A 26,634-nucleotide genomic window follows, 5' to 3' on the forward strand; every position below is an offset into this window, starting at 1 on the left:
CCTGTGTTAAGCTCTTTGTGCACTATTCAATATACAACATTGAGAAAACAGCAAATAGGGAGGAGCATATCGTTCCCTGGAGTCCTTTGCATTGAATTGCAGTTCGATGTCTTCCCAAGAAACAGTTTCAACTCTTCCCAAAGCCTTTATATTCTTGCACATTACCCAGACTGTAAGCAATTAGCAACCTTGTTTGCCCTCTAGTTCAGACACTTCCCTAAAGTATGCAGCATGTCAGAATCTATTACTAAGTGTCCAGAAAAATGCAGGAAAAGTGACACTTTTCATTCTTTGTTACCCAGAGGTCAAGAAAAAGGCGTTAGTAGATATTTTGTTCTCTTCATTTTTCTTGTTTTTTTAACCACTAAATCTCTGTAACAAGCTAGGAAAATTCTGATGGAAATCCCTCTTCAGGGCACAAAAGCAAGATAAACCTGCAAGAACACCACAGGGTAGCCCATGAAACAGACACACAAGGTGTGCCTGGTCGTGTCCAGACACTCAGAAAGATCCAGACAATATTTGGCTGTGTGGAGCAGGAGAATTATCTGAAAACAAGGCACTTTTCTGCACTCATGCTGTCTACTCAGATAGAAACAGCAGAGGACTCAACTGACATCAAAGTTACAACTCATGAATCTGAACTGAATTTCTTTCAGTCTTGGGAGGATTTCCTACTAATTGCGAGCTTCTGTAGAAGACGAAACAGTGAAAAACTCCATCCCTTTTTGCACTGGACTTTTCAACATGGTTGCCCAGGAAAGTAAACTGACAGTGCATTAAGGGAAAGGCTGAATATAGTCAGTTTTGGTAGCATTTGTTAATAAAATGCCAAGCATTCTTTTCCTCTCTCATCACAGGACAGCTTTCTCCTCAGTCACTTAATCTGCTGTTATTAGTGTTTATGAGGAGAGAGGTATGACTAATTCATCCACAGGTTGTCACCCAAATGGAAAGCCTGAGAGCAAGCAGTGTAAATCTGATCTCAGGCCCAGCCACCCTAATATTCAAAACAGCCTGGAAAAGGCACACCACAGGCTCTGAATGATCTCCACCCTCATTCCTTGCTGAAGAGCCGCAGTGGCCAGGGAGTAAAGCTCCAACTACTCTCTTCAGAAAAGGGAACATTTGGGCATCCAAGCCACCATCACTCTAACTAGCACAAGTGGAACCTACAAAAATGTTACCCTAAAAGTATAAATGAAATACGAGAAAAATGCCAGGACCTTGCAGGATCACAAATGTAAGGAACAAAGAAAGGGCAGGAATCTAACAAACTAAGAGAAAAATCTACTGAGGAGCACAGAGGTGATCAGAAGAAAATAAATCCTAGAAAAGAAACATTTATAGCAGTGCAAGCATAAATTGCATGAGAAATTAACTTAGAAGGAAAGGTTAAAAGATACATGCACACCTTTCTAGAAAAATCTGCATCCAAATAGATTCAGCTGTATGCTTGCATATAACAAATACATGAGTTTATCTGCATAGCCATATCCTAATGATGCCCTGCAATTCCTCCAAAATAATGGGATAACTTGGGTCTACTAAGCAGATTTAAAGCAAAATAAAACTTGTTCTAGCACATGAGCACAATGCATTAGTGCATTACTGTAACCTTCCTGCTAGCACTTCCTGTTAGTCAGTGGCAAAACAATGTACAAAGGACATTATACTCTTTCTATTGTTTTGTTTTGTTTTTGCAAGACCTATCTCCCTTTTTTCCTACATAAGAGTGTATAATAAAAAGGTCTGAGAAGACCACTTGCACTAATCCACACGCTTCTGAACAGAAAGGTTACAGTACACTTACCCAGTTTTGTGAGGTGTTTATATGTCAGTTCTGACACTCTATTTCAGTCCCTGTCCACAATTACAGTTCTTTTTGTTTGTGTGCATGGAACTAACAAATCTGGTAGATTTTTTATAAGTTTTCCAGTAATCCAGTAATTGTGCAACTCAGTGCAATTCTCTTCCAGTACTCCTTTCCAGAATCGGATTTGATTTCAACAAAAGTAGTCTTCTACACCTGACTGAAAGGATGACATTCTGGAAAAAAAAAACAAAAAACACAAGCAGTACAAATAAAAAGCTTTCTTTCAAAAAGTAGGTCTCATATTTGGGATGCTTTCTTCTCTCACTATAGCCTAAAGATGAACCTTCCTTTTATGTATCAGTTCCACACTAAATATTTCAGGTAAAGAAAGCACGAACATACAGAGATCATTCCAGAGTAGGGCATGAGCAAAAGCCACACATTCCTAATTTAAAGTATTGCTGTAAAATCAGTTATCTCAAGAATTCAAAAACAAGGACACAGCCACCAGGCTCTTAATCTGCAAAAGCCACAAGGATCGTTGGAAGTTGTTTTATGGGAAGATGAAGCCTAAGTTATTTTGGAATATGTAGAAAAAGGATCAGCCAGTCTTTAGCTCTCACCAAAGATGAAGCAGGATTCACTGGAGAAAATAATGACCCTTAAAGCCCCACCTAAGAATAAGCAGCTCCATTCTATGCTAACATCATGATTAAGGGTCATGAAACTTTGGTGAAAGCTGCTGAAAAAGCAAGATCCCATGGGTAGGACTTTGGGAGCTCTGGGAACAGCCACAAGGAAATGCACTGTTCCAATACACTCAGAGCACACAATACTTAATGACTACATTTGATGCAGGTTCATTGTGTCCTCTTTCAACCACAACTGCATTTCTCCTTTATGTTTGTCATGGTTTAGGAACTGTAATCCCCAGTTCAGTGTTCCCACTGAAACTCCAAACCAGGCTGCTGCTCACTCGCTTCCCCTCTCCCCTGCCCCCTTTGCTGGTGGTTGGAGAGGAGAATTTGAGGCACAAGATAAAAGACCACAGGTTGAGACAGGAACTTACTGGAAACAGCAATGAGATAAGAAAAAGAACAGTAACAGCAATGATATTAATAACAAAAGTGTACAAAAGAGAGAGTGATTCAGGCAGCCATCACCACATCACTCCCTCTGGCTCGAGACCAGCACCACTCTTACTCGCTGGGAAGGAACCCCTTCTCCCTGGAAGAGACTCCCTTTCTCCCACCCCAGGCACTGCCATGAGGTGGTACAGAATAACCTCCAGGTCCTGGCCATGGCCCCTCTGGGCCACTGCAAAAATTAACCCTGTCCTGGCAGGACTGAGGAAAATATTTCAAACATATCACCACAAATTAATATTGCTGGGGTTGATTATAATAAAGAATCGTAATAAAAACAAAATTGTTTTTTAGCATTTTTTTATTATCCTTTTGGCTAATAGCAGTACATAAAACAGAAAATAACAGATTTTTGTACCAAGAACAAGTGAGATATGCTGCCAACTATAAAGCTCTGCAAATTCCAAAGTATTTTGACTCCTAAAATGAAAACCATCACAATGCTGTAACAGAAAAAGAACTGTGGCTGGTTCAGCAAAGCCACCAAACAGCATCTACCTTTTGTCCCCAAGTCTTTCTGATGCTTTGAGTCTTTCTTCTACCAGCAGTTGAGTTTGTCTGAAACAGCTTCTGAGAAAAGTAGTCCCACTTTTGACGTCTTAACATGAAACCACGAATTTCAAGACCATCCCAAGAAAAGTGTAGGGGAAAAACAGACCTTCAGAGACATCAGGCACACTATGAACAATCACCCCAAGGGCTTGGGAAGAAGCAGCAATTACCTGACTTGAGTATTGCAGTTAAAATGGCAAGTGCCATAAACTTGCTTTTTCCCATCAAAAAAACCAAAACAACATACAAAAATATTTCTCCTGCTAGAATCTGGAGATCAAAATTTTTTTTTGTCTAAAGATCAAATGAAACACTTTATCCTGATCAAATATTTTAATAGGTATTTCAAGGAATCACATATTGCCTGAACTAATTCCACAGGTAGTGACCAAACAGCCCTAAACACATGGGCAATCTACTTTTCTTCCCATGTTAAAAAACAGAGGGAAAAACTATCAGTCCAACAAACACAGGGAGAGTGACACGTACAACCAGGCCCCTGTGCAGACACTTCAGACTTCACAGTTTTTCTTCAAGTACAGGCTCATAGCAACAGAAATAAATAAGGTGGAGTGTTCTGTGGCAGTGCTGCCACATTACTTTGTTTCTATACTCTCTTTTGAAAAAGCGACCCAAGAATTTAGAAGTAACATGTTTTTCCACCCAAGTTTTACATGTAAATATTTGACAAAACGGGACTTAATGCTTCTGTGAATCTCAGCATACAAAAAGGTTCTCATTTTCACTTTTGTCAAGGTTAGGGAAGGTCAAATGAGCCGTGTCTAACTTCGACAGTAATTGCTTCTGTAAAGAGAGCTGAAGCTCCCCAGTAAAGGCTATGATGCAGGGCTTTATTTCACATTTTTAGAAAGATTCAAACATAAAACAATTTATAAACAGTAGTTTCAGGCAGGTAAAAGTTTCAGTTGCTTAGTAGGTTTATATTTAATCTAACCACTGAAGTAAACTGGAATTATACATTAGCCGTAGAAATCCTATTATTTTTGTCAAAGAAACATTAAAAAAAAAATATAAAAGTCGCAGCTGCACCTGAGCTCAAAGAGAAGAAAGAAGTAGTAATTCTACCTGCTTATTAGCTGTTTTGATAAGGATGTTTTGCAACAGATCAGATGGAGAAAGCTGAATGCTGGCTTTATCAGAAGCTGTGGACAACCCAAGGTGTGTCACTGCTTGCCCTGTCAGCTCCCACCTGGGCAGCTGTGTACTACAGATGTGATCACCTGCTGCAAACACCACACCAGGCATGACATGCAGCACAAGCCCAGCCAGGCTGAACACAGCCCCATTTGCTATCAGTGTTAAGGGAAGTGACTTTGGCCTAATAAAAAAAATCAGAGTCGCTTCTGAAGTAACACTGCTGACTCCATCTTGGAGCAAGAGCTTAAAACACAGTTTGTATTGATCCTGTCAGGCACAGATTACTTCAAAAAATAGAAGTGTGCTAGTATATATTTTATACTATATTTAACAGTTTTCAATGCCCTAAAAACATTATGAAAATACTAATTAGGAATTATAGATTTTTTTATGCTTTTGGATATAGGAAACACCTGTGCATACAAAACTACTCTTTGGGGTTTACCCCATTTAACAATATCAGCATTATTCAAGTTTATTTGGCTACAATAATGCCAGAAAATAGCGGGACCGACTTGTGCTAACCTACAAGAAACTCTTCAAAATTAGCTGCAATAGAGTAAAAGATTTCAGGCAAATAATAACCCTCAAGGTTAAATCTGAAGGAAACAATGCCTGTCAAGTAACACACAGTGTGCCTCTCCCAGAGACATTTCCTCTTCTTTCTTTTGCTAAGACACAAGGAATGCTTGAGTTTTCATTTGATGCTTGCAGAGGCCAAGGAGATCCTCCTGCAGTGAGCAGAGACAGAGAAAGGGCTGATGGTCTCCCAGACACACACATGTAAACACTGCAATATATATAAAATTAACCTTGCAGGGATCCTTAGTGAGGTGACTGTTACCTGGCTCTGAAGAAGATATCACTGACAGACATTTGTTTTCTAAATGGAACACAAAGTTAGAAGCAGGTAGCTAATAAGGTATATTAAAAAAAATAGTATCTAATGCTGTATCAGGCTAGAAAAGTTTCGACGTCTACTTTGTATCCCTAATACAATGGGAAATCAAAAATGACCTCAAAGTAAAAATGACTAAAAAAACCAAAGTCAAATGTGTATAATATATAAAATATTGTGTGACTACATGTTACAAAATACATCTCACAAGAGTTACCACAAAACGTTCCCACATTAAATTCTACAGGAAACTCCAAGTCACATGGGAGCAAGAGGCATCCTTTCTGCTCCACCACCACTGCAATCCAACTCCAGAAGGTCTCCTTTGAGTCAGGAGACAAAGTCATCTAAAAACAAGGCAGGAAAATACAATTTCAGATCAGCTGTCTTCTCACAGTTAGAAACCCACAAGAACTGCACATGTTTTATAAGTCACAAGGAAACATCATGAGCTTAGAATCCCCTTTTTAAACTATTTCAAAGACTTCTTCCATAGTTCGTACCAGCATATATTGTATTGACTTTCTGGAAAATTTGCATATACACATACACACAACACCACAACAACAACTCCAAGCCATTTCACTGTCAGTGAATCAGCAGTTAATTCTTAAAAATTAAAATTAAAATTGAAACCTCTGGAAACTCACCTCATAAACATTTTTCCAGAACTTCTTAATGCCAATCATACTAGTGAACAGTTAAAGGAAGAAGCCCTTCAAGTGGCTGTTTGAACATCTTACCCAAGACTTTACACGTGGTGCCCATGAACTGCACTGCTGTCACCTTCTCCACTTTGCATCTGCATCTGCATCTGTGCCTGCATTCTTGCAATCATCTCCTGCATGCGACGGAGCTGGAAGAGCAGCACAGAAGGATTCTGCAGACTGATCTCCCCTCAGAATAGAATTCCTCACTGTCACCAACCTATTACTTATTTATATGAGAGAGGGATCGCATTTTCTTTATCTGACCCTGGGTTATGGTATCTTCTACTGCTCTTCATCCCTGAAGAGGCTGGCATTTGCTGACTGAAGTAAACAGGCTTTATTATTGCACTGTGGGATGGGATTTTTAAGCATTCCTGAATGGAAGTCTCTGAAGTTAAATGCATAAAAATGATGGTGCTGAAGTGCTGAACAAACACTTACAGTTACTAAAGTTTATCACCAGAAGAAAAGCAGCTTGTTTGTGTCCCTCCAAACTATACCAGTATTTGCCACCAAAAAAAAAAAATTGTTAGGATTACTCCCCAATTCCCTTGCTAGTGATGACTAGGTGGAAGCAAGTGCTACAGGCAAACCATCCAAGGAAACATAAGCATGATTAAACTTGGTTGAAGGTCAGTTTTAGAGCACTGCAACATTTAATCATAAAGTAATTATGTAACTCAGCTACTAAGATTAATTCAACCCTGTTGCACATTCAATACTTAAATCCTTTTATTGTACCCAGCTCTGAGAGGTGGCAAGTGAGCCTCACTGGAACAATTTTGGGTGCCTTTGCCTTTTTGCACTTACACTGTAAACTCAAACTAAACAGTTAAGCTTAACAATTAAGTTAAACCTGCAGAAAGTTATACTATTCTTTTTTTCATGTTCCTTGAAACAACAAACCCTTTCATTTTTACTCTGCTTCTCTTTTGAGACCTGTGTCACCACTAAGATCACTAATAGAAGGCTGAGCATCTGCTTGTGCTGGGGCAAGCCAAGGAGTTCATCTCACTCAGCCCTCTCTCCAGTACTGGCTCTTAGGAAGCACATGGAAGAGCCTGAACACTGGATGCCCACTCCCAGTACTTACCCACACACACTCTCAAACTCGAGAATCTGTCCCTTTGGAACTTGCTAAAACAAAAAATTCTACCTTTGCATTTAGCAAGCACATTCATGGAGAAAGCAAAGTCTCCAGTCTCTCAGCATTTTGGGGCTTATCTGCTCAAAAATATCTTCTTATGCACAAATTCCACGCCAATGAGTTCCACAATTTACAGACTATCTTAGAAGCATCTCTTTTAACTTTAACTTTTTTAAATCAGCCACCTGTTAATCCCATTAACCAAGACCTCTTGCTTGTACAGCAGATTCCCATTCATCCTGCCACCTATAATCATGTAAGCCCCTTTGCTTTCTGGTATCTACTTCTCAACAAGAGCACTAACCTCATCTCCCCTTGTACAGGACCTGCTTCAGTCTCCACTTCAGCCTTTCTGCCCACTTTTTGCTATTCACTGCACTTTTTCTAGTCTTGGATATACCCTCTTTGAGTTAAGGATACAACAAAAAGAGCATGAGTTACCCATTATGAATTTGTCATAGTGGCAGAATGAGAATTTCTGTTTCATTCTTTATTCCTGACCATTCCTGCCATCATTCCCTCCTTTGTTGCAGAGCTGAACTTTTTCCCAGCCTGCAGTTGTTAACTGTAGAACCTTTACATGTTTTGTGAGATTGCTTCTCCTTGCCCACACAGTGTGTGTTACATCCCTTAATGGAATGGAGTTTTACCAGATTCCACTTATTCCAACAAATCCCTATCCTGAGACTGCTCTATACCTCTTTGCATTCTGTTTTCTTAGTGACCCTTATACAACTTCATATTGGCAAATATATATAACTGCCTTTTCCTTTACAAATTACCAAGACCATATAAATAATTTGACCCAAAGTAGTGATACAAGAACAAAAATTCCCCCATTACAAGAATACAAAATTCTGTCATCTTACTTCCGCTTCCTTCTCAAGCAGAATCTGGTCTTTATTTACTTCTTCATCTTCTATTTTCCTAAAATAAGATGAGTATTGTCAGAAACATAAAACCATTAAGGTTGGGAAACCCCCCTAAGATCATAAAGTCCAACCATTAACGCAGCACCGTGTTCACCACTAAACCATGTCCCCAAATGCCACATTTACAAACCTTTTGAACTCTTCCAGGGATGCTGACTCCACCACTGCCCTGAGCAACCTGTGCCAATGCCTGATCATCCTTTCAGTGAAGAAATGTTTCCTAATATCCAGTTTAAACCTTCCCTGGTGCAATTTGAGGCTGTTTCCTGTTGTTCTGTCATTTGTTACCTGGGAGAAAGGACTGACTCCCACCTGGCTCTATTCAAGGTCACCTACTGCTTTGCTAACAGTTTCCTCCTACTCCATGTCACAACAGGGAAGATCTAATGGATCTAAGCAAGCAAGTGCCATCAAAAATGCAGAGTGAACAAACTCTGCATTTAAGGTTAAATAAGTTGTCAAAAAATCCTCTGTGCCCAAAACCCTCTGGGAACATTAATGAATACAGGCAACAAGCACCTATTGCCAAGCTCTCCTATAGGACAGGAGTTTCAAGCTTGAAATAAACTCACATGCAAACTACCCTCACTTACAGTAAACCTGACTGCATTCTAACACCCATTTCAGAAATGTGAAAACAAAGGTATATGGGCCACTTCACTAGGCAAGACACCAAAACATGTTTTAGTTTCACATACCCCAAATTAACAGCAACCTCTTGCCACAGGTCACTGGCAGAGGCAATTTTAAATCCTCTAAAAATTTTAAAAATTGTTTTAACTCTGGATGACCTTAGGCAACAATACTTCTAAGGCCTTCCTACACATCTGTTGGATAACAAGCACCAGAACTGGGAAATTTGGGGTTTTTTACCTTGAACTTCAGAAGTCAGGATCTAAAAGCCAGGAGAGAAGAGCATTTCATCTTGCCTGAAGGGCAAAACTGGACTTGTAGGCCAATGCTACAGGCAGAGACAAACTCCTTTGGCTGTAAACTGCCCAGGCATGTGACAAAACCTCTGCCAACAGTAGGACGGCAAAAGTTTTGCAAAATGCACCAAAGCCCCCGAAATGTGCAATTCGGAACCCTCTAGTGGCTGCAGTAAGAGACGCAGCTGAAACATCTAAACCAGGAAACACCCAGTTTTCCACAAAACTCACCAACTCAACTCTACAAATCCTGCTACTGCAGTTAAAAATGGGGTGTTCTGCCCTTCTCTCTTACCAGGAAAGCCGTGCCCTACTCATCCCAGCTCAAAATAGGGCTGACAGCCCTGTGACTGCTATGTAAAGAAAATGATTTATACATGTCATGTTTAAGAAAGCACTACAAAAGAACTCAAATATCTTTTTTTTTAAAGACACAGTCCAAATATTCCAGTTGTTAATCCTGAAAAAAAAAAATCCACTCTTTTAAATATATCAGCAATGACCTAACTTGCAGGGTTTTTTTAGACAATGTTTATCATAGACATCTGTCCTACTTATGTACCTCCAGCATTCCAATCCAGCTGTGTTCATGCCTCAGACCAAAGCACAGATCTAACTGTTCCTTTTCAATGCCACAGCTGTCTCTTCGGATTTACTAAATACTTTTCCTTACACTCATTGTAAGCTGGACGATTGAATTTGGTGCTTCCTGGAGCTACAGAGCTGCCCTAGATCTAACAAATCTTAGCAATGAAATGATAGGTGAGACACAGAGAGACCAAAAAATAAATTCAGAAGAGGAAGAAGCAGCATGTAGCCATGAGACAACAACCTGCCGCCTCGTTTGAGCCTTTCAGAGCGGAAGTTCTCATAGTGAAGGTCCTGGGTCACCTCCTGAAGGTCTTGCATGTGGGTGCTGGAGGAAGAAAAGTAATTAAAAGATGAAACATCCCTGTGTCACATCAGCTTGCTTAACCAACTCTCACATTCAGCACTGCCTCGGCTTAATGTGCTTAGCATGCACACCCTCTTAAAATACTAATTTACAAGGTAATTTCAGTTAAATCGGTGCAGTAAAGGGACCACCTCAGCCCTGAGGCTGCCCTGACTGAAGCTGTCCTCATGGGGAGTCCTTTGAAGCTGGGCAGGAGAAACAGAGTAGCAAAGTCTGTGAAAAAACAACCAGTGGACTTTTGAAATCTCCTCCTTTGCAGATGCATCTACCTATAGATACACTGAAATAAGCACAAGGCCTCAAACAAGCTGTTTTATGTTCCTGGGGGTTTGAATGGTGCTACAACACTGCATTCCACAAAAGAATTAGACAAAAGACTATTTTCACAGAATCATTGAGCAATTCAGATTGGAGAGAACCTATTGGGCCTACATGGCTCAATCCCTGACTAGGCCTAGCTCAGCCAGGTCAGGGCTGCTCACGGCCTTCCCCAGCCAAATTCTGAATGTCTCCAAGGATTCCACAACCGCTTCAAACTCCCAATACAGTGCTTGAGCACCTCAGTGATTGTTTGTTAAGCTACCATTTAACTGGAGTTCTCTAACTTACATTAACATGGTCCTTAGCTTCAGGAAGTCATTATGCTCCGGATTCTCCACTTCAACTACACCCCATGGGTAGAGCCGACCTCTAACCTTTTTACCTTTGGCTTCAATGAGTTGATTGGATCCCACCACACAAAATGGGATGCTGGCCTGAAAGCCAAAAGTGCAGAAGTTACTAACAATGAACAAGGACAAACAACTCCAAGAACAACTCTTGTTCGGCTCAGGACTGCATACTATGGTAATAAGTTGGTAATTCTTTTAATTTGAAGGTGTTAAAAAAAAATAAATGTAATTGTTGCCATCATCTTCCAGCTAGGGAAGCCTGAGCACAGAGACACAGTGACTCACTCCAGGTCTCATCTCAGGTCTTGTTCTAAAGCCATCTGAGCAGTCTGAAGAAGTACAATATGTTATTCACACATGTAACCTGTGAAGCCAGTCACACCTTTAGGAGTCTGGTCTGCTCTTTAAAATCTTCATCCTCATCTGATTCAGCATCAGGCAGGTGATAAATCTTGATGCCATGCTCTTCTATTTCATCCAGAATCTGAGATTTGTAATGTAAGAAATCAAGATAATATACATGTAGAGTCAGTATTTTTAGATCTTAACGTAAAATTACTACACAGTCTCTTAAAAAATCTGGATCTATCTTACTGATCCAAATTACTCGACAAGGATTTGTTTTTAAACACCATATTTCTTCAGGATATTCAACAACTACTTGCTACAGACTTTCAGACAAACAATAGTGTTCACATAAACACTGTCTTTTTTTTTTTTTTTGTAATAATAAAAGCATTGACTCAGAAGCCACAGCCTAAACCTCCTTGCTCTTACCTCTGAATTACTACTTGGGTGGTAGAGGTGGGAGTGTTTAAAAAGCTAGCTGAGCTACAGACACAACAAATACTTTTTTCTCTCTTCATGACTGCCAAGAACGGCATCTGCAGCTGGAATCCATTTGCCATAAACCCAAATTTTGCTCTTTAAAAAACAATAAAACAATCTTTATTTCTGCAGAATTCTAGCACAATAAGTATTTCTAGTAAAGTAAATGCCTTTCTATTCCAAATTAGGTAAGATAGCTATAAGGATTTTCAGAATAACTGAAAAAAAAATCACAGATAAAGTTTTAAATACAAGAGCTAAGACTGGATCAAGCATGCCTTTTGGAAAGTTAATTCTAACCCTCCTTTCTAAACTTCATATCTCTTATTAACTCATGATGGTTTGTTGACTCCTCCAGCCTTTGCTCTCCTGCTCTCCCTCCAGCAAATATGGCACCAAGTCCTGCAAGACTGATGTATTAAGAGCTCTTGCCTCTGGAAGAAAGAACTGGAATGTTTTAGAAGAAGAGTGACACGGGAAGAAAAACAACCCCAAAATCAGAAACATCTCAGAAAATCTCATTTTTCAACCATCAGAATTCTGACTGGGTAAAAAAAATAATTAAAAAAAATACACATATATATATACATATATATATATATATATACACACACACATATTCTAGATGCAGTCTCTGCTTTGGGACTGATTAAACAGGTAAGACAACAATTACCATCAGCAAATGTATCTAAGTATTTTTCCAAAGTTTCAAAATGCAGTCATAATGTAATTGTAAATGTAGCCAATCTGCCATTTTGCAAGCAACATTCTAAGGACAATTTCTCAGTTAAATACATAATAAAATAATTTACAAGATATCAAACTACATATTAAATGATGTTACACTGTGCAGGAGATTATATTTTCCTCAGCTAGGGCAGAGTAAGGTTAATGAGTGTCCCTCTCTTCAGCCACCATACTGCTACAATCAAAGGACAACACATTTCTGCAAGCCAGAAAAACACTCACCCTTTTCTTTAGTCTCTCTCGCTCTTTCAGAGAAAGAGTATCAGCTTTTGCAATCACTGGTACAATATTTACTTTGTTGTGTATGGCCTTCATAAACTCAACATCCAGAGGCTTAAGGCTAAAATCAAAATACGGAAAAAGTTTTATTTATTTTTACTCTAAATTACAATTTACGTTCACACCAAATAAATATCTCTCTTTACACAGAGAGAAAGAACACATTCAACTAATGCCAGCAGTTAGAGCACTTCCTTAAGGGATGGCAACCTGACTCTGAAAATTTAAGTCAACAGGCACGAACAAAGTCCCTGAAATAAAGTAATGTAAAAAGAAAAATGACCGAGAAACACCTACCCATGACCAAATGGTGAAATGAAATAGAAGCAGCAATGAACCCGGTTGTCTATGATGTGCCTTCTGTTCAAACCACTCTCGTCGTGCAGGTACCGCTCAAACTGCTCGTCAATGTAAGCGATTATGGTCTTAAAACTGCAAAATAAAGGTGGATTTGAGAAATCACCCAATGGTCAATAGCTGCAGAGCTGTTCCAAAGGTAATATCATAACAACAAGACATCCTGCTGGTGAGCCAACCTTCTGATGGAAAAAAATTCATTTATTGATTCTGTAGGACTGGAAAAGTAGAAGCACACATATCTTAAAATTTTTAGTTGAATTCTAGAATAACAAGATACTATGTGTACTTTTTTAATATATATTGTAAGATAAAATATACATATATGTAACACAACTTCAGTTCTGCAAAAAAAATTCTCTTGGGTTAGTATTTATATTTTGATTAGCATTAATCACACACGTTCCAGATAGTTTAAGGTTCTCGTCCCAAATTGATTTAAAATCATAGAATGGTTTGGGTCGGAAGGGACCTTTAAAGATCATCCAGTTTCAAACAGGGACACCTTCCACTAGTCTGGGGTGCTCCAAGCTCTTTCCAACATGAACACTTCCAGGGAGGGGGCAGCCACAGCTTCTCTGGGCAACCTGTGCCAGTGTCTCAACATCACCACTGTAAAACATTTCTTCTTTTCTCTTTCAGGTTCAAACTGTTGCCCCTTGCTCTGTTACTACAGGGCCTGAGATTACACAGTTCCTACCCTGAGGTTCAGAGGCCTGAGAGATGTAGGGAAAGGGATTACCTTTGGAAACTGACTGCCAGTGATCTCAAGATTATTTCTCAGTATTTACTACAATGCAAATTTGTAAAAAAAACCCTTCAAACGAAACAATAAAAACCAAAGATGATGAAAAGCATTTAAAAATGAAGCACAGAATCTGAGAATGCTCAGGTGAAAGTGGGCAAGATCTAAAGGTGGATTTTTGTCCACAGTAAAGACTAGATGATTTGCTTTCTCAGAGCACTGTTGAAATTCTTGTGTCCCATTACTTTGTGACTACAAGTTAAGTCAAGGTCACTTTTCACTTAAAGCTCTTTCAAGCTTAAGAAAGTTGACCGGGAAAAGAAAAAAATACATGTGTGTCACAGAATTTATTTCAAGCTTTTTTTTTTACATGTACCTGAATTAATCCATAACACTGAAGTCAAGCTTCCTCAAAATTCGAAAGCACGGTTTTCTAAAAACCACACAAAAAAAAAATCACACCTCATATTCAGCACTTAACACACACACCCAGGGACATACATGAAGTGTCTGTCAGTCTGCACACCCAGACCAAAATAAACTCCCTGTGCACACACCAGTCCCGGCAGTTGATGGCATCCCCGTATCCCGGGGTATCCACCACGGTCAGCCGCAGTTTCACGCCCCTCTCCTCGATTTCAACTGTGGAGGCCTCGATCTGCACAGTGCGCTCGATCTTATCTGGAAGGCAACAAATGTGACATTTCAGAATGGCACTTGTGAGACCATGGCATTTGGAGATAAGCTCCAAACACTAATTGGCAGACACAAGCACGTAAATATTATTCTATGGATTACATTCTAAGGCCCCGATAACAGCAAGACTCAATACATAAATTCTTCAGATGTTGTTAAGAGTATAGTATGAGACTTTCCACTTTTCTTTAATATACTGGAGAAACTAAGGCAAAGGGGACTGAGACAAAATTGTAGGTAATTGGAGAACAACGTGGAATTATATGTAATGGATTTTTTTCCTAAGGCTGCATGTAATAAGTAATCATCAGCTAGTATGATAAACTATTAAAAAGGAAGTAATTCAACAACTAGCAAAGGGGGAAAAATAGCATCTTCCTCTATTTTCTTACAATATCCTCTCTTGTTGGATAATTGTATGCCTCAGTTAACAGAATAAAAAAAGGACAAGGGACTGAAGAACAGGAGGTGAAGTTCACATTCACTAAATGCTAAGCCAAAGCAAAGAAATTAGGGTGCAAGTCCAAACAGGTATAAACAATTCATATGTTTAAAATTGCAATTGATTAAAAAACTAAATAAAGCTTCTGACTGTTTATCTTTCTGTGACACAATGACTTTCTTTAAGCAAAAGAAGGGATCAACTTTCTAGGTGCTAACAGAATACACCCAAGGACTAAATAATAAATATCCCATAGACATTGGGTGCAGAGGAAATCAATTCTATGACACAATTCAAGGTTCAGGAAACACATTAGAAACTATTACAGCTAGGAATCACTGCTGATTGTTATTAAATTCCTAAGATTAAAGCATTCAACTCCAAAAATCATCAAGCACAGAGAAACTAGAAGGAAGGTGTGTTTACCAGCAGCTCCTGGGATTATCCTTTCTGGGTAGAGATCTGTCAAGAAGAGGCTGTTTATTAATGTAGATTTTCCCAATCCAGATTCACCTGGGGTTCAATAAAAAGATAAATTCAAAATATTTACATAGATAATTTCAACTGTATCCAGACAGTATTATATGACTATACATTTTTTTCATGTTTCTTTCAAATTAAAATTCTATAATTTATAATTTTGCATTGGAGAAGTTTGCACAAAAAGGTTGAATAACAATTTTTACACCTCTGCTTTATAATGTACTTTCCCTGAGCTTTCACTGATGAATTGTAATTAAATCTGCTAGTCAAGTGGGGATCTGATCAATTTAAACTTAATATTTCCCATTTCATATCTCCTGATTTTTTAAGGCATGGTTTTCTCCTATCACTCCAGAATGTGAAAGATCATACCTAGTGAGAAACTAGATCTTGCCTAGGCTATATCATCAATTTAAACAATGAAAAAGGCATTGTCTGTAGACCCAGACATCATAAATGGGGATTTATTTCTGCTTTTTATGCTAATATGGCAAACAAGAACCCAAGGAAAGAGAAATATGCCACAATCACTGAGCATTCTTTTCATACTGATGAATTTGGGCATTACCATATTGGACCATAAACAGATTTTGGTTCTAGGGCTACTGACTAAGCCACGAGGAAAAAGTTCAAAGGCCAACTAATTAGTTCAAGATCTTAATCAGAACAAATGATTACAGCATAAAAAAGAGTAGCCTCTTGAAGTGCTCGGTACCTGAATTCACTGAAAGGATCCTTTTCTAGAATTTTAGGTGTCAATAGAAATAGGATTAATTAGAAAAACTAGATGCTAAAAATGGTGAGCCACGTAATTTCTAAGTAAGACAGACTATTCTGCAATAGGAGCCTGACTAAAATAACTGAACAAAAGAAAAAAAAAGATGGAAATAATTTTTAAGCAAATATTGGAGTAGGAGCTGCCAGTTTTTAATGCCTCACAGAATGCAGCTCTCGAAATCAGATTGTACCAGTGCAGCCTTCACCAGTGGAGACATGCACCCAGAGGAACTCAACAGCCACATGGAATCATCTCAGCAAAACCAAAAAAAAGTGTGATTTCATCCAGTGCCACATACCATACTTTCAGTTTGGGTAAATATTATACATTAACCAAATCAGTTTTCATAGTTGCTGTCAAGGATTATACTGGCTACAGTAGTTTAGCGACTCTCAAGTGAAATAACTATTTAGATGAAGTCATAGCTTAATAATGAGAATGAACACAAAATTGTTAATAAATACAAGTGATTTGGATTTCTTTGGGAGCAACACAGCCAAGCAGCCAAATCCAGCTCGTATTTTCAGACACCACAGTAAAAAGCAGGAAAAAAAAGTGCAAAAAAGAAAAATCATTGATCAGGACTCTGTCAGTGCAGACAGCTTTTAAAGAAGTATTGTCATGCTCAGAAATGAAGAAGGATGGCAACTCAATGAAGAATGATAGTTCAATACAGGCACTGTGACACATCCCACAAGAGAACATACTTAAACCCTGTGCATATTTGAAGGGAAAGAATTCACATTCCAAACTGCTGAAATAATCAACAATTTAAAGCACAGTTTATCTTACATCAGCTGCCTCCCTCTGCTAGTGTATCTTAAAATACCACTCCAAATTTTCAATGAAATGACTTTTTTCCAAGTTCTGTTTTTGTAGTTTTCATTTATCCCTCAAAATTTTGGCAGGCAACAACTGTAAGGTTCCATTTTACTCTGACATGGGTGGATTAATTGCCTTTCTGATACTCTGACACGATGTCATTTCCCCTCTATTTCTATTTTACAAGGAGCTAGAAACAACTGTTGGTCTATATAATTTTACATTGTTTTCTGCCAGGACCCTTTTACATGGTATTATGAGCAATTGGTCTCAAAGAAATCTGGAAATTAAGTTTAGCTGCAGCAGAGAAAGCACATTTTTTCTTTCTCAAAACTTTCAGGTTTCTAGGCTCACTGAACAGTAAATTCTGAAGAGTTACAGTAGATACCATAATTTGAAACAGCTGCTTATAGCTTGGCTTTACCCTTAGATTTTATAAGATATCCTTTATGGTATCATCCAAAGCTAATCCAGGGAAAGATGCAGTGAACAACTATGATAAAACTCTAGGAAGCCAAAGATAAGGGCCAAGTCTGTCCAACAACAAAGTACAAAAGACAGGATAAAAGCAGTGCTAGGGCTGTCATTTGGCAAAACTAATGAAAGGTTTGAGAATATAGACTCTCCCTGTAACTACTGGAATACAAAACAATTAAGAACTTAAACACCTCCTGCCCTGTACTATCTCACCTCTCCTGCTCATTCCCACTGTGATCTCTCTTGGACAAGTCTAACTCACAAATGGGATTTACTTCTTGTAGTGCCAGGTAATAAAGAGCCTAATTCTATTAGGGTACTTTTTGCAAAAGCCTATTTAAAAGCAAGAATGGCAGAGTTCAAACACCAAAACTCAGAAGTTACAGTGCCCAACAGGAGAGACAGAGAAGACATCCAAGTCTGATTTGGGAGTCCACATAACTTTGAAGAACAGCAACCAACTTCTTAAAGGACCAAGATATTTCTGCAGACACTTTCCATTTCAGATACCAACACAGACTCTTAATTATCAAATAGAATTGCACTTTAAATTAAAACTGCTAACAGAAAATCATGATCCATATAAAAAGTAACAGCTCACATCAAAACCGACTCTCAGTCTTCTTTTACAAGAGTATTTAGAAGGGGTGGAAAGATCAGAGTTCAGATTGTTTTGAACTACAGAAACATAAACAACATTTTAAATAGAATGTTCTCCTTAATACTAGTCTCTTAATAAAAATGTGGAAGTGAATAGAGACTGTATTCAAATGCAAAACCAGTTTAAAACTACATTTTAAATAGAATGCTTGAAAATTGTAAGACAGGAGAAAAAGAAGGAAGAAATAATTTCTGGAGTGCATAACAGAATTTCTTTGCCCACAAACTTATTAATGTATTCAAACATAGTTTGTAGCGTGGAAAACAACTGCTGCAGGAATTAATAAACTATAAAAAATAAAATTAAAGAATTATAAAAGAAAGTGCAGGAGAGTTCCTGGTGCAAGCTGGAGTCTTACAATAGCGGAAGTAAAATTCATTTTAACCTCAAATTCCCCGTGAGCAAGTACTAATTTTGAGAAAGACTATAAAATGTTTCCTTACCAACCACCATAAGAGTAAATTCAAACCCCTTTTTCACAGACTTTCGGTGAACCTGATTGGGAAGGTTTGCAAATCCAACATAGCCAGGAGTTTCTGGATTGGTAAACTGAGCAGGCTGTTGCTAAAAATGAAATAAAAGAAGACAATAATAAGCAACCACTCCAGACATATTTGTTTGTATAACTGCCTTCCTTGTTTATTTCCAACGGTTTGAAGCTGCCTGACATATGGAGAGGAAACTACTCAGAGGTTCCTACTATTCAACAGTTTCACACAGAAGTACAGAAAACAACAATGACCTACAGCTTAAAAAAAATTTCATTTATTCAGCTCTCCAGCCAAGATCGCCTTAAGTAAAAAGGAAACAAAATCCCAAACAATTATTTATCAAAGTGTGACAAAGTATGAAGTGCAGTCACTAATTCCACACTTCAAACAGTGTCTTCACACACAGTTAAAATAAAAAGCTTGAGTCCAATTTGTACGGACTTGAATAAAAAGGTGACCATTTCTAATCCACTTCTAGCACATTCAAAGGAAAACCCTGAGCAACTCATGAGGTGACAGTTTTCTGCTGTAAGTGCTCTCCAGAGAGCTCTCCAAGTGGGGGGAAGGGGAATTTACACAACAGTGTTTGGAATGCCCACTACTACAAATATGGCAGAGAAATCTTTAGGTCTCTTAGTTTTCCTCTTCAAACACATTACTCAAGCACCTTTTATCATTCACTTCACTCCAATAAGCCAACAGAGATGTTTTACACATCATACCAAATCCTGAGGGCCAAGAATTAGGTGAATCCCAGCATGCCAATAATATTGTAGGTTACCACCAATCCTTCTAATGAAGGATTTTACTGAAAAATCAGTTGGTTCTATTAGTAAATGAAGAAATTAGATCTAAGAACATAATTTCCTTAAATAATTCCTGCTCAAAACAAGGTAGCACAATGGAAGTTTCAATGAAGATGCTTATACACAACTCCAGGACCAAAATTAAATCCTTCCAAGAGTATTAGTTAACTGCAGAGGTTTATACTTGCAGGAAACTAATTCAATGTATGCTTTACATCACTCAATATTTCAATATCATGTCTTTTAGATGTGAATTCTCTCTTATGGACTGTTAATAAAGCATACATCAAACACAATGTAAGTTGCACGTTTTATCCACGAAGATTAGTATTTAAAAACAAATTATCTGTTTCACATTGTTACATTGGAAGACAGAAATGCTATTCTTACCTTGGACATTTTTAGGAAAGGACAGGAACAAATCTGGAAAAATAAAGTTTTTTCAGTTCATTAAAAATTGTACAAGAAAAAAAAAGGCAACAAATCAGCGTAATATCCACTGTTGCACATGAAATTAAAAGAGCAGCATTCCTGAGTGGATGTCCAGATCCTGAAACAGTGTCAATTCCTTCACAGGGTGCAAGTATTTGACTCTTCTGTACTAACAAGGGGCAGAATTTTCAGCTACCATTGTTGCTATGAACGTGGTCAGACAATAAATCCAAGCAACATGAACGTGGGGTGCTGAAGGCACCAGATGTGCCACAAACCATTCTGAAGCCTGAAAGGTTCACACCGTTTCCAGAAACAAACCAAACACCCTGCTCAAGGACATCTTGCTCTTTACAGGAAACAGTTTTTTCAAAGCTAAAAAACCCCAAACTCATGTATTTTTTTTTCTTCTCAAGCCTCCTTCCCCTCACCATTTCCGTTCAGGCTTGAGTGTTCTGTAAAGAGCTAAAAGTTTCAATATGAATCTTTTCCTCCTCCTCTTTCATCTGGATGCTTGCAAACTCAGTCATTTTACCTTCTGCTGCCAATATAAAATTTTCATATGCAGCTGTGTGTAAAATACAAAATAGGCGCAAAAAATATTTTTCCTAAAAACTTATTTTAAAAAATTTCTCATCCGACACCTCTACATAAAAGTCTCTTGACAAACAGAGACTCGTCCACAGGCCTATCACACTGACTTGCATGAGTTCAAGAGATCAAGGCTTTTACTGTGACAACATAAAAATGTCAGCATATGCTGGGATCTGTAAGTGAGGAGACCACAAGTCCCCTTTCTAGACCCTCCCCTACCTCTAATCAAAAGGTATCTGTTCCCACTCCCCAGGCCCATAGTCACCTTTTCTCTAGCTAGCTCATTACCACTTTTATTCTACAGATTTGAAACTATCACTGCTTGATTCTTTCCACCTTCCAAGCGGATTTTTGTCAGCAAGTTCAGCACCATGTGAAATGACACCAAACTGCCTCAGCACGCAGCACCCTTTAGTCTGTTCCTCCCAGCAAAGAGCCATCCTGAGTCAAAACAACCTGCCCAGCGTCAGACGAACAGGAGCCCTACTTTTTGTGCCAGGCAGAAGGTAAAGTTGTTTCAAATTGGGGATGATTTCTAGGATTTGCTTCTCAAAGCTACTGTATATCTGTATGTGTACACAAATTGCAACCTCATTTAGGTTTGCAAAGATGCAGCTTTTTAGCTCCGAGTGACTACTTCACTGGTAAGAGTTACCAAGTTACTTCCTGCCCCCCTCCACCCCAGCAATCACTTCAATAAGGAAGAGGTGGTTTCTGAGAAAGAATTCCTAATGGGAGGGAAAGAGTACAGATGTTGAACATTGAAGCCATTTGGTGTCCTTTTTCATGAAGCTGAACTTAAGTGATAACGATCTGGCACCCTGGTTACTCACGTAAAATAAAAACTGGATAACATGTTTCTCAAGTGAAATTTCACACTAAAAACAAATTGCAGTATCTGTAACATCTGTATACTGGTCTATGACCGATGAATTATTCAACTACTTAAGAGGTTATCCGTGAGCCCTTCATCATCATGCAAGATTGCTCTGATAGCAACTCTTCCTTCCAAGAGTGTTTCCTGACAACTGATGTCATTGACTCCTGCTCAACCATCCTCCACGAGCGATTTTCAATGCCAAACAAAACTAGATCCTGCTGGAACACATAAGAACATTCTTTTAATTTGCAAGACTTATCTGTCACCCAACTGTTTCTCAGAAGCAGGCGAAGAGAGGAGGAAAGTTTCTCACAGCTACTAAGAAACGAAGCAGAGTTATGCAGATGGCTACAGCTCCATTATGTTTTAACATATGGACCAAGCACAGAAATATTTCATGTATGATCTTTCCCGCAGCGTTCCCCTCGGGGCTGAGCACTCCCACACAGGCAGGACTCAGCCTTGGAGGAGCCCAGATTTTCCTCAGGAGCTGGTCGGTGATGTTCCTCACCCCCCGGGTTCTACAGCGCTGCTGGAGTTTTCCACAGGAGCGTGTTCAGAAGCGGCCGCCTGGCCCGCTGTGGGGAGGGCCCCCGCTCGGGGGTCCCTCGGCGGCCCACACGACCACCAGGCCCCGCGCCGGCCTCACCCCCCCGGCACCGCCCGCGGCCCCCTCGGCCCGCTCCCTCCTCGCCAGCACCGCCCGGCCTCGGCCGAACGCCCCAGCTCGGGGGGTCCGTCTGCGCGGCTGTAAAGGATAAACTCTTCCCCAGCGCCCCTCCCGGCCCCCTCGTCTCAGCCCCGGCTCTTTACAGCCGCGCAGAGGGACCCCGAGCTGCCGAGAGGTGAGGTAGGGCAGCGCCTGCCGCCCCTCAGCGCCCGGCGCCCCTCACCCGAGCTCTCCCAAGGCGAGGCGAGGCAAGGCAGGGCAGGGCAGCGCCCACTGCCCACCGCCCCTCAGCGCCCGCCGCCCCTTACCCGAGCTCCTCCAGGGCGAGGCAGAGGAGGGCAGCGCCCGCCGCCCCCCAGCGCCCGCCGCCCCCCAGCGCCCGCCGCCCCTCAGCGCCCGCCGACCCTCAGCGCCCGCCGCCCTCACCTCGCGCCTCCCTCCGCCACGGTCCGCAAGCTCCGCTCCCGCGCGCGCACGGTCAGGGCGAAGGGGCGGTGCCGCCCCGCCCGGCAGGCCCCGCCCCCGGGGCGGAGCAGGGCCCGGCGCGCACGCGCAGGCCCCGTCGCCATAGCAACCCGCGGGGACGGGGCGGGGCCGCCCGCATGTTGTAGGTCACGCACATCCCTCTGCTGCACCAAGATGGCGGCCGGGCCCTCGGCCTTGTACCCAGCATAGGCTTCGCTGCGGGCCGACCAGAGGTAACGCCGGGCCCGGCGCCGGCCGCGCGGGAGGGCGGGGGCGGGAGCGCCTCAGGTAAGCGGGAGGAGGGCGCGGGCCCGGCGCTGCGGCCGGACGCGTTCCGCCGCCTGCAGCAAGATGGCGGCACCAGCGAGACGGGCTGCGGGCGGGATGTCTGGCGGGCGCCCGGCCCCGCTCTATGGTCGCGGCCGCTCCCATTGGCGCACCGCGGGCCACGTGCCGCCGGCGCCCCCTGCACCCGCCGGGCCGGGCCGGGCCGCGGGGGCCGCCCCAGGGACCCGCTCCGCCACCCGAGGTCCCGCTCCGCTGCGAGCGCCGCCTCGGCGGCGGGGAGCGCTCCGGCGCCAGCCGGGAGCCGACAAAAGCCATGAGTCATGTCCCGCTTCCCTTCCCGGTGGCGGCTGGGCCTGCCCCGCCACTGAGGGGACGCGGCTGGGGGGGCGGTCGCCTTCCCCTGTCCTTCGGCCGATGGCGGCCCTGTGCCGGACTGCTGTGGGCTCTCAGGGTGCTGTAGTCTCCTTTCCCACCGCCCGTGGGCCCGAAAGCTGAGGCTGCGCCATGGGCCGCGCTGCGGGAGGGTTTTGGCCTCACCTGTGGCACTGCAGGTAGCGCCAGCCGCCTCTGTGCATGATAAAGGGGAAATTCTGCCTCTGCTGACCTGCTCTCTGGGACTGCAGCCCTTATTGGGGGTTATTTATAGACCAGGATGATCCAGCAGCGCCGAAGAGGGTTAAGCACGGGGCGTTGATGATTCTTGAGCTATAGCTGGAGCAATGTGACACATGATAAGTAACGCTTCCTATGCTGGCCTTCCCCAGACAGTAGGGGAGGATTCCCAATTGGCACGAATAGGTCCTTCCACTAAAAGAGAAGCAAGAGAGCAGATCTTGCTGGAAATGTTGGTAATAGAGACAGCAGTTCACTCGTAACTGGTGAGCCAAGGGCCTTGAATTCACAGTTCTAAGTTTAGTATTTGAATCCAGATTTTTAACTCTGTGTCTGGGAAGTGAAGATTAGTGACATTCAGTGCCAAGGAGTTTGAAGGAATTTTCCTATGCTGTTGTGTAATGACAGAGAAGAATCTGCACACTGATATGTGCTGTGTTGCTTTATCACACGATTTCTGTTCAGTAAGACGAGCAAAGTTGCTGCCTCATGATTGAGTCTCCATTTTTCCTACTGTTGCTATCCAAATGCTAGACAACTGTCTTCATTTAGAAGACAGATAGTAGTGTGGTTTGGGTTTCTTTTCTTTTCCTTCCAAACCTGACTTGGAAGTGGTATTTCATGTAGTTTCATAGGTGGGTTGGATATCCCTCCCTGTGGTAGAGGAATATACATCAAAGGTGAGGCAGGAAAGGAAGCAGTAACCTAATATGTAGCTGTGTGACTACTAAAGCTCCCTGTTCTCTAACCCCTTGCTTGTTTAGATTTAAGCTGTTAGAAAAAAACAGTCTTCCTGTTTGTACTTGGATTTTCATACAGCATGGCCCAAATCATAGGCAGAGCCATCCACCAGAAGAAAATCCCAACCTTTTTCATAGAAGTCCACAGTAGTATTGTTTTTTATGGATCAGAATGACAGGCATAGGAAAAGCTCCCACTAGATGTGGAGGTAACAGTACCTGGCATTGTGTAACTGGAGTTGCAGAGGCAGTGTAACCAGCCAGCCTCAGCTTTGCCATTGTGGCAAAGTACAGGAAGCCCAGATCATTCTCAAAGCAAGTTTTCTAAGTAGCTTCTGAGAAGCTGTTAAAGATTGCTCCATGTTTATCCTATATAAATCATCCTGGTGTTTTCACTCCTGGTAGTGTGACACATACTCCTGTCTCCTTCCTTGCAAGTTAAGCTGATTTCTTATTGTCTCCTTTCTCTGGTCTCCCCCAGTTTTACTCGAAAAGGAGAAAAAATATGACATTCCTTCTTATGATTTTAAAGGTTATGTTCCCTACTTTTCCCTTCAACGGGAATTGGATCATAGCATTGTCATTATGTTGCGTAGCACAATGGTAACAATAGTAACTTGGTTTTTCTAGGTAAGGGCAGTTCCTAGTCAAGTAGCTGGTCTTTTTCCACTGACATTAGGCTGCCTCTGAAGACGGTATTGTCTGTCAGAAGAGAGCTCTGTAGCATTGGCTTTCATAGCTGTTATCTGAGTGAGAGCCATCCCAGACAAGTCAGCTTGCACAGTTTGCACCTTTCTGAAGGAAACTGGGATGTTTTACTGGTTACAGTATTTCAGGTGATAAAGCCTTTCCCAAAACATAGTCTTCTCTTAGTATATAGAAGCTTACTAAGCTTAAGTACAAATGCACTTAGGATTGTGCTGCTGTGAAAATTTGGGTAATTCACCCAATCACTACCAGTCAGGTGGTCAGAATAGTCAGCAGTGGCACTGGGACCAGTCCAGACTGTTCAAACTGAACATGGGTGTGTGGTAAGAATCACAGAATCATTTAGGATGGAAGAGTCCAGCCGTTAACCCAGCACTGCTGTGTTCACCATTAACCCACGTTCCCAGGTGCCTCATCCACACATCTCTTGAACACTTCCAGGGATGGTGACTGATGGGCAGCCTATGCCAGTGCCTGACCACTCCTTTAGGAAGGAAATCTCTCACAACATCCAGTCAAAACCTCCCCTGATGAATGAATTTACCGTGACTGGGAGGATTTTGACAATATGAGCCGTGGATTTCTGTAGAGCATCAGATTTCTGTGAAAATGTTATTTCTATTTTAAAAACAGTTGTTTGACAAGGATTCAACTTTGTTTTGTATTCAAGAATTCTACAGAAGGAAACCCTCAGGCCAATCCTGTGTGGAGCTTATAAAATGAAACTTAAAGTGAAGTGGCAAGACTGTCAGGTGTCCCCATGGGTGTTTTGGACCCTTATGGCAATGCTGTTACAGTCTTGACCAAGATACACAGAGTAGTTGTGGCTGCCCCATCCTAGGAAGTGTTCAAGGCCAGGTTGGATGGGGCTTGGCACAACCTGGTCTAGTGGAAGGGGGCGGAACTGGGTGGTGTTTAAGGTCCCTTCCAACCCCAAACAGTCTGTGATTCTGGGATTCTGTGCACTACTGATGAAGTTGCAATGGGGATTTTTAAAGCAGGCTGAGAAAGGCATGTTCATCCGGGAGGTAATGAGTGTGACTTGTCCAAGAGCACGTCACTGAGAGGCCCAGAGCCTACAGAACTTTTGCAACGTGGGTCTGCGCAAGAAGTAAGTAGGTGTTATTTGTATTAAAATATGAAAACAGATAAAGAAGAGATAGGAAAGTAAAACCCAGATGCAGGATTAGGCCTCTCTTCCTAATTACCTGACTCTTGAAAGGAGAATGCTGTTTTGTAGCTTGGTGGGCTTTGCTTTGCTGATGCTTTTTTTTTATTTTACTTACTGTTTTTTCTAGGTGTTTGGTCTAGAAGCATTCCTGCAGAGTCTGTGTTGCCAGGGGGCTGTGGTGTTGACTGTGGGCTGTGTGCATTTGGAGTGGGAGGGAGGGCCCTGGGCAGTAGGGCCTCTGTGGGGAAGGGATTGCAGAGGACTCAGGGGACACCAGGAGCTGGTCTCTGGCCCCCAGGTGCTCGTGCTAGGCTGGGCATTAAGGCAAGAATCTAGGGCTTGTTTCAAGAGCTCTTTCTATTTTAGAATTTTCTAGTTTTAGAATAATAATTCTGGATTACAGGTTTATCCTGGATGTGAGATTACACCTGAAAAATTTCAGCGTGTGGCTTTATATTTATCTGTCCTTTAGCTTTAAAAGAAAGACTGTTTATGTCCTAAAAATCTGCTATTAAAATCTTGTGATTTGCATTCCCATCTTAAATGGAA

At 41.4% G+C, this 26,634-nt stretch overlaps 3 protein-coding genes across 6 annotated transcripts in view; 1 reads left to right on the plus strand and 2 right to left on the minus strand.

The window, feature by feature from the left end:
* Positions 1-2,150, minus strand: part of FARP2 (FERM, ARH/RhoGEF and pleckstrin domain protein 2) — an 81,320-nt gene extending 79,170 nt beyond the window's left edge. Inside the window, exon 1 of the mRNA XM_051782392.1 lies at positions 1,814-2,150. The gene's annotated coding sequence lies outside the window, so the exon portion shown is untranslated. The remainder of the gene's footprint in view (positions 1-1,813) is intronic.
* Positions 2,151-4,343: 2,193 nt separating this feature from the next.
* SEPTIN2 (septin 2) lies at positions 4,344-24,467 on the minus strand. 3 transcript variants are annotated; one of them, XM_051782479.1, is made up of 13 exons: positions 23,392-24,467; positions 19,916-19,948; positions 18,672-18,792; positions 15,434-15,520; positions 14,427-14,550; positions 13,065-13,199; positions 12,711-12,828; positions 11,296-11,397; positions 10,852-10,997; positions 10,120-10,203; positions 8,296-8,353; positions 6,313-6,425; positions 4,344-5,916 (listed from the first exon to the last, which is right to left on the minus strand). In XM_051782479.1, exons 2-12 carry the CDS (start codon positions 19,922-19,924, stop codon positions 6,321-6,323), a joined length of 1,089 nt encoding a protein of 362 aa, XP_051638439.1. In that variant the 5' UTR covers positions 19,925-19,948; positions 23,392-24,467; the 3' UTR covers positions 4,344-5,916; positions 6,313-6,320. The 3 variants fall into 3 exon arrangements, with proteins under 3 accessions (XP_051638439.1, XP_051638436.1, XP_051638438.1); XM_051782476.1 differs by lacking the exon at positions 23,392-24,467 and adding an exon at positions 22,528-22,620; XM_051782478.1 differs by lacking the exon at positions 23,392-24,467 and adding an exon at positions 22,410-22,484.
* Positions 22,666-26,634, plus strand: part of HDLBP (high density lipoprotein binding protein) — a 39,128-nt gene continuing 35,159 nt past the window's right edge. The window contains exon 1 of one of the 2 annotated variants that reach the window (XM_051782363.1): positions 22,666-22,799. The gene's annotated coding sequence lies outside the window, so the exon portion shown is untranslated. Of the gene's footprint in view, positions 22,800-22,835; positions 22,855-26,634 lie in introns of those variants that run through there. The other variant, XM_051782365.1, reaches the window with a different exon arrangement.

The sequence above is a fragment of the Manacus candei genome, unplaced genomic scaffold (genome assembly GCF_025592945.1).
Source record: "Manacus candei isolate 608988 ecotype Guabito, Panama unplaced genomic scaffold, ASM2559294v1 h1tg000015l, whole genome shotgun sequence".
Lineage (NCBI taxonomy): Eukaryota > Metazoa > Chordata > Aves > Passeriformes > Pipridae > Manacus > Manacus candei.

Bases quoted from the DNA above. Each gene is read 5' to 3' on its own strand.
- SEPTIN2 (XM_051782479.1), bottom strand. The intron at 8,354-10,119 runs GTTGTTGTCTCA...ATCTTATTTTAG, and splicing joins AGGCTCAAACGAGGCGGCAG to GAAAATAGAAGATGAAGAAG. The intron at 6,426-8,295 runs GTAAGATGACAG...CTGCTCTTCCAG, and splicing joins TGCTTGAGAAGGAAGCGGAA to CTCCGTCGCATGCAGGAGAT.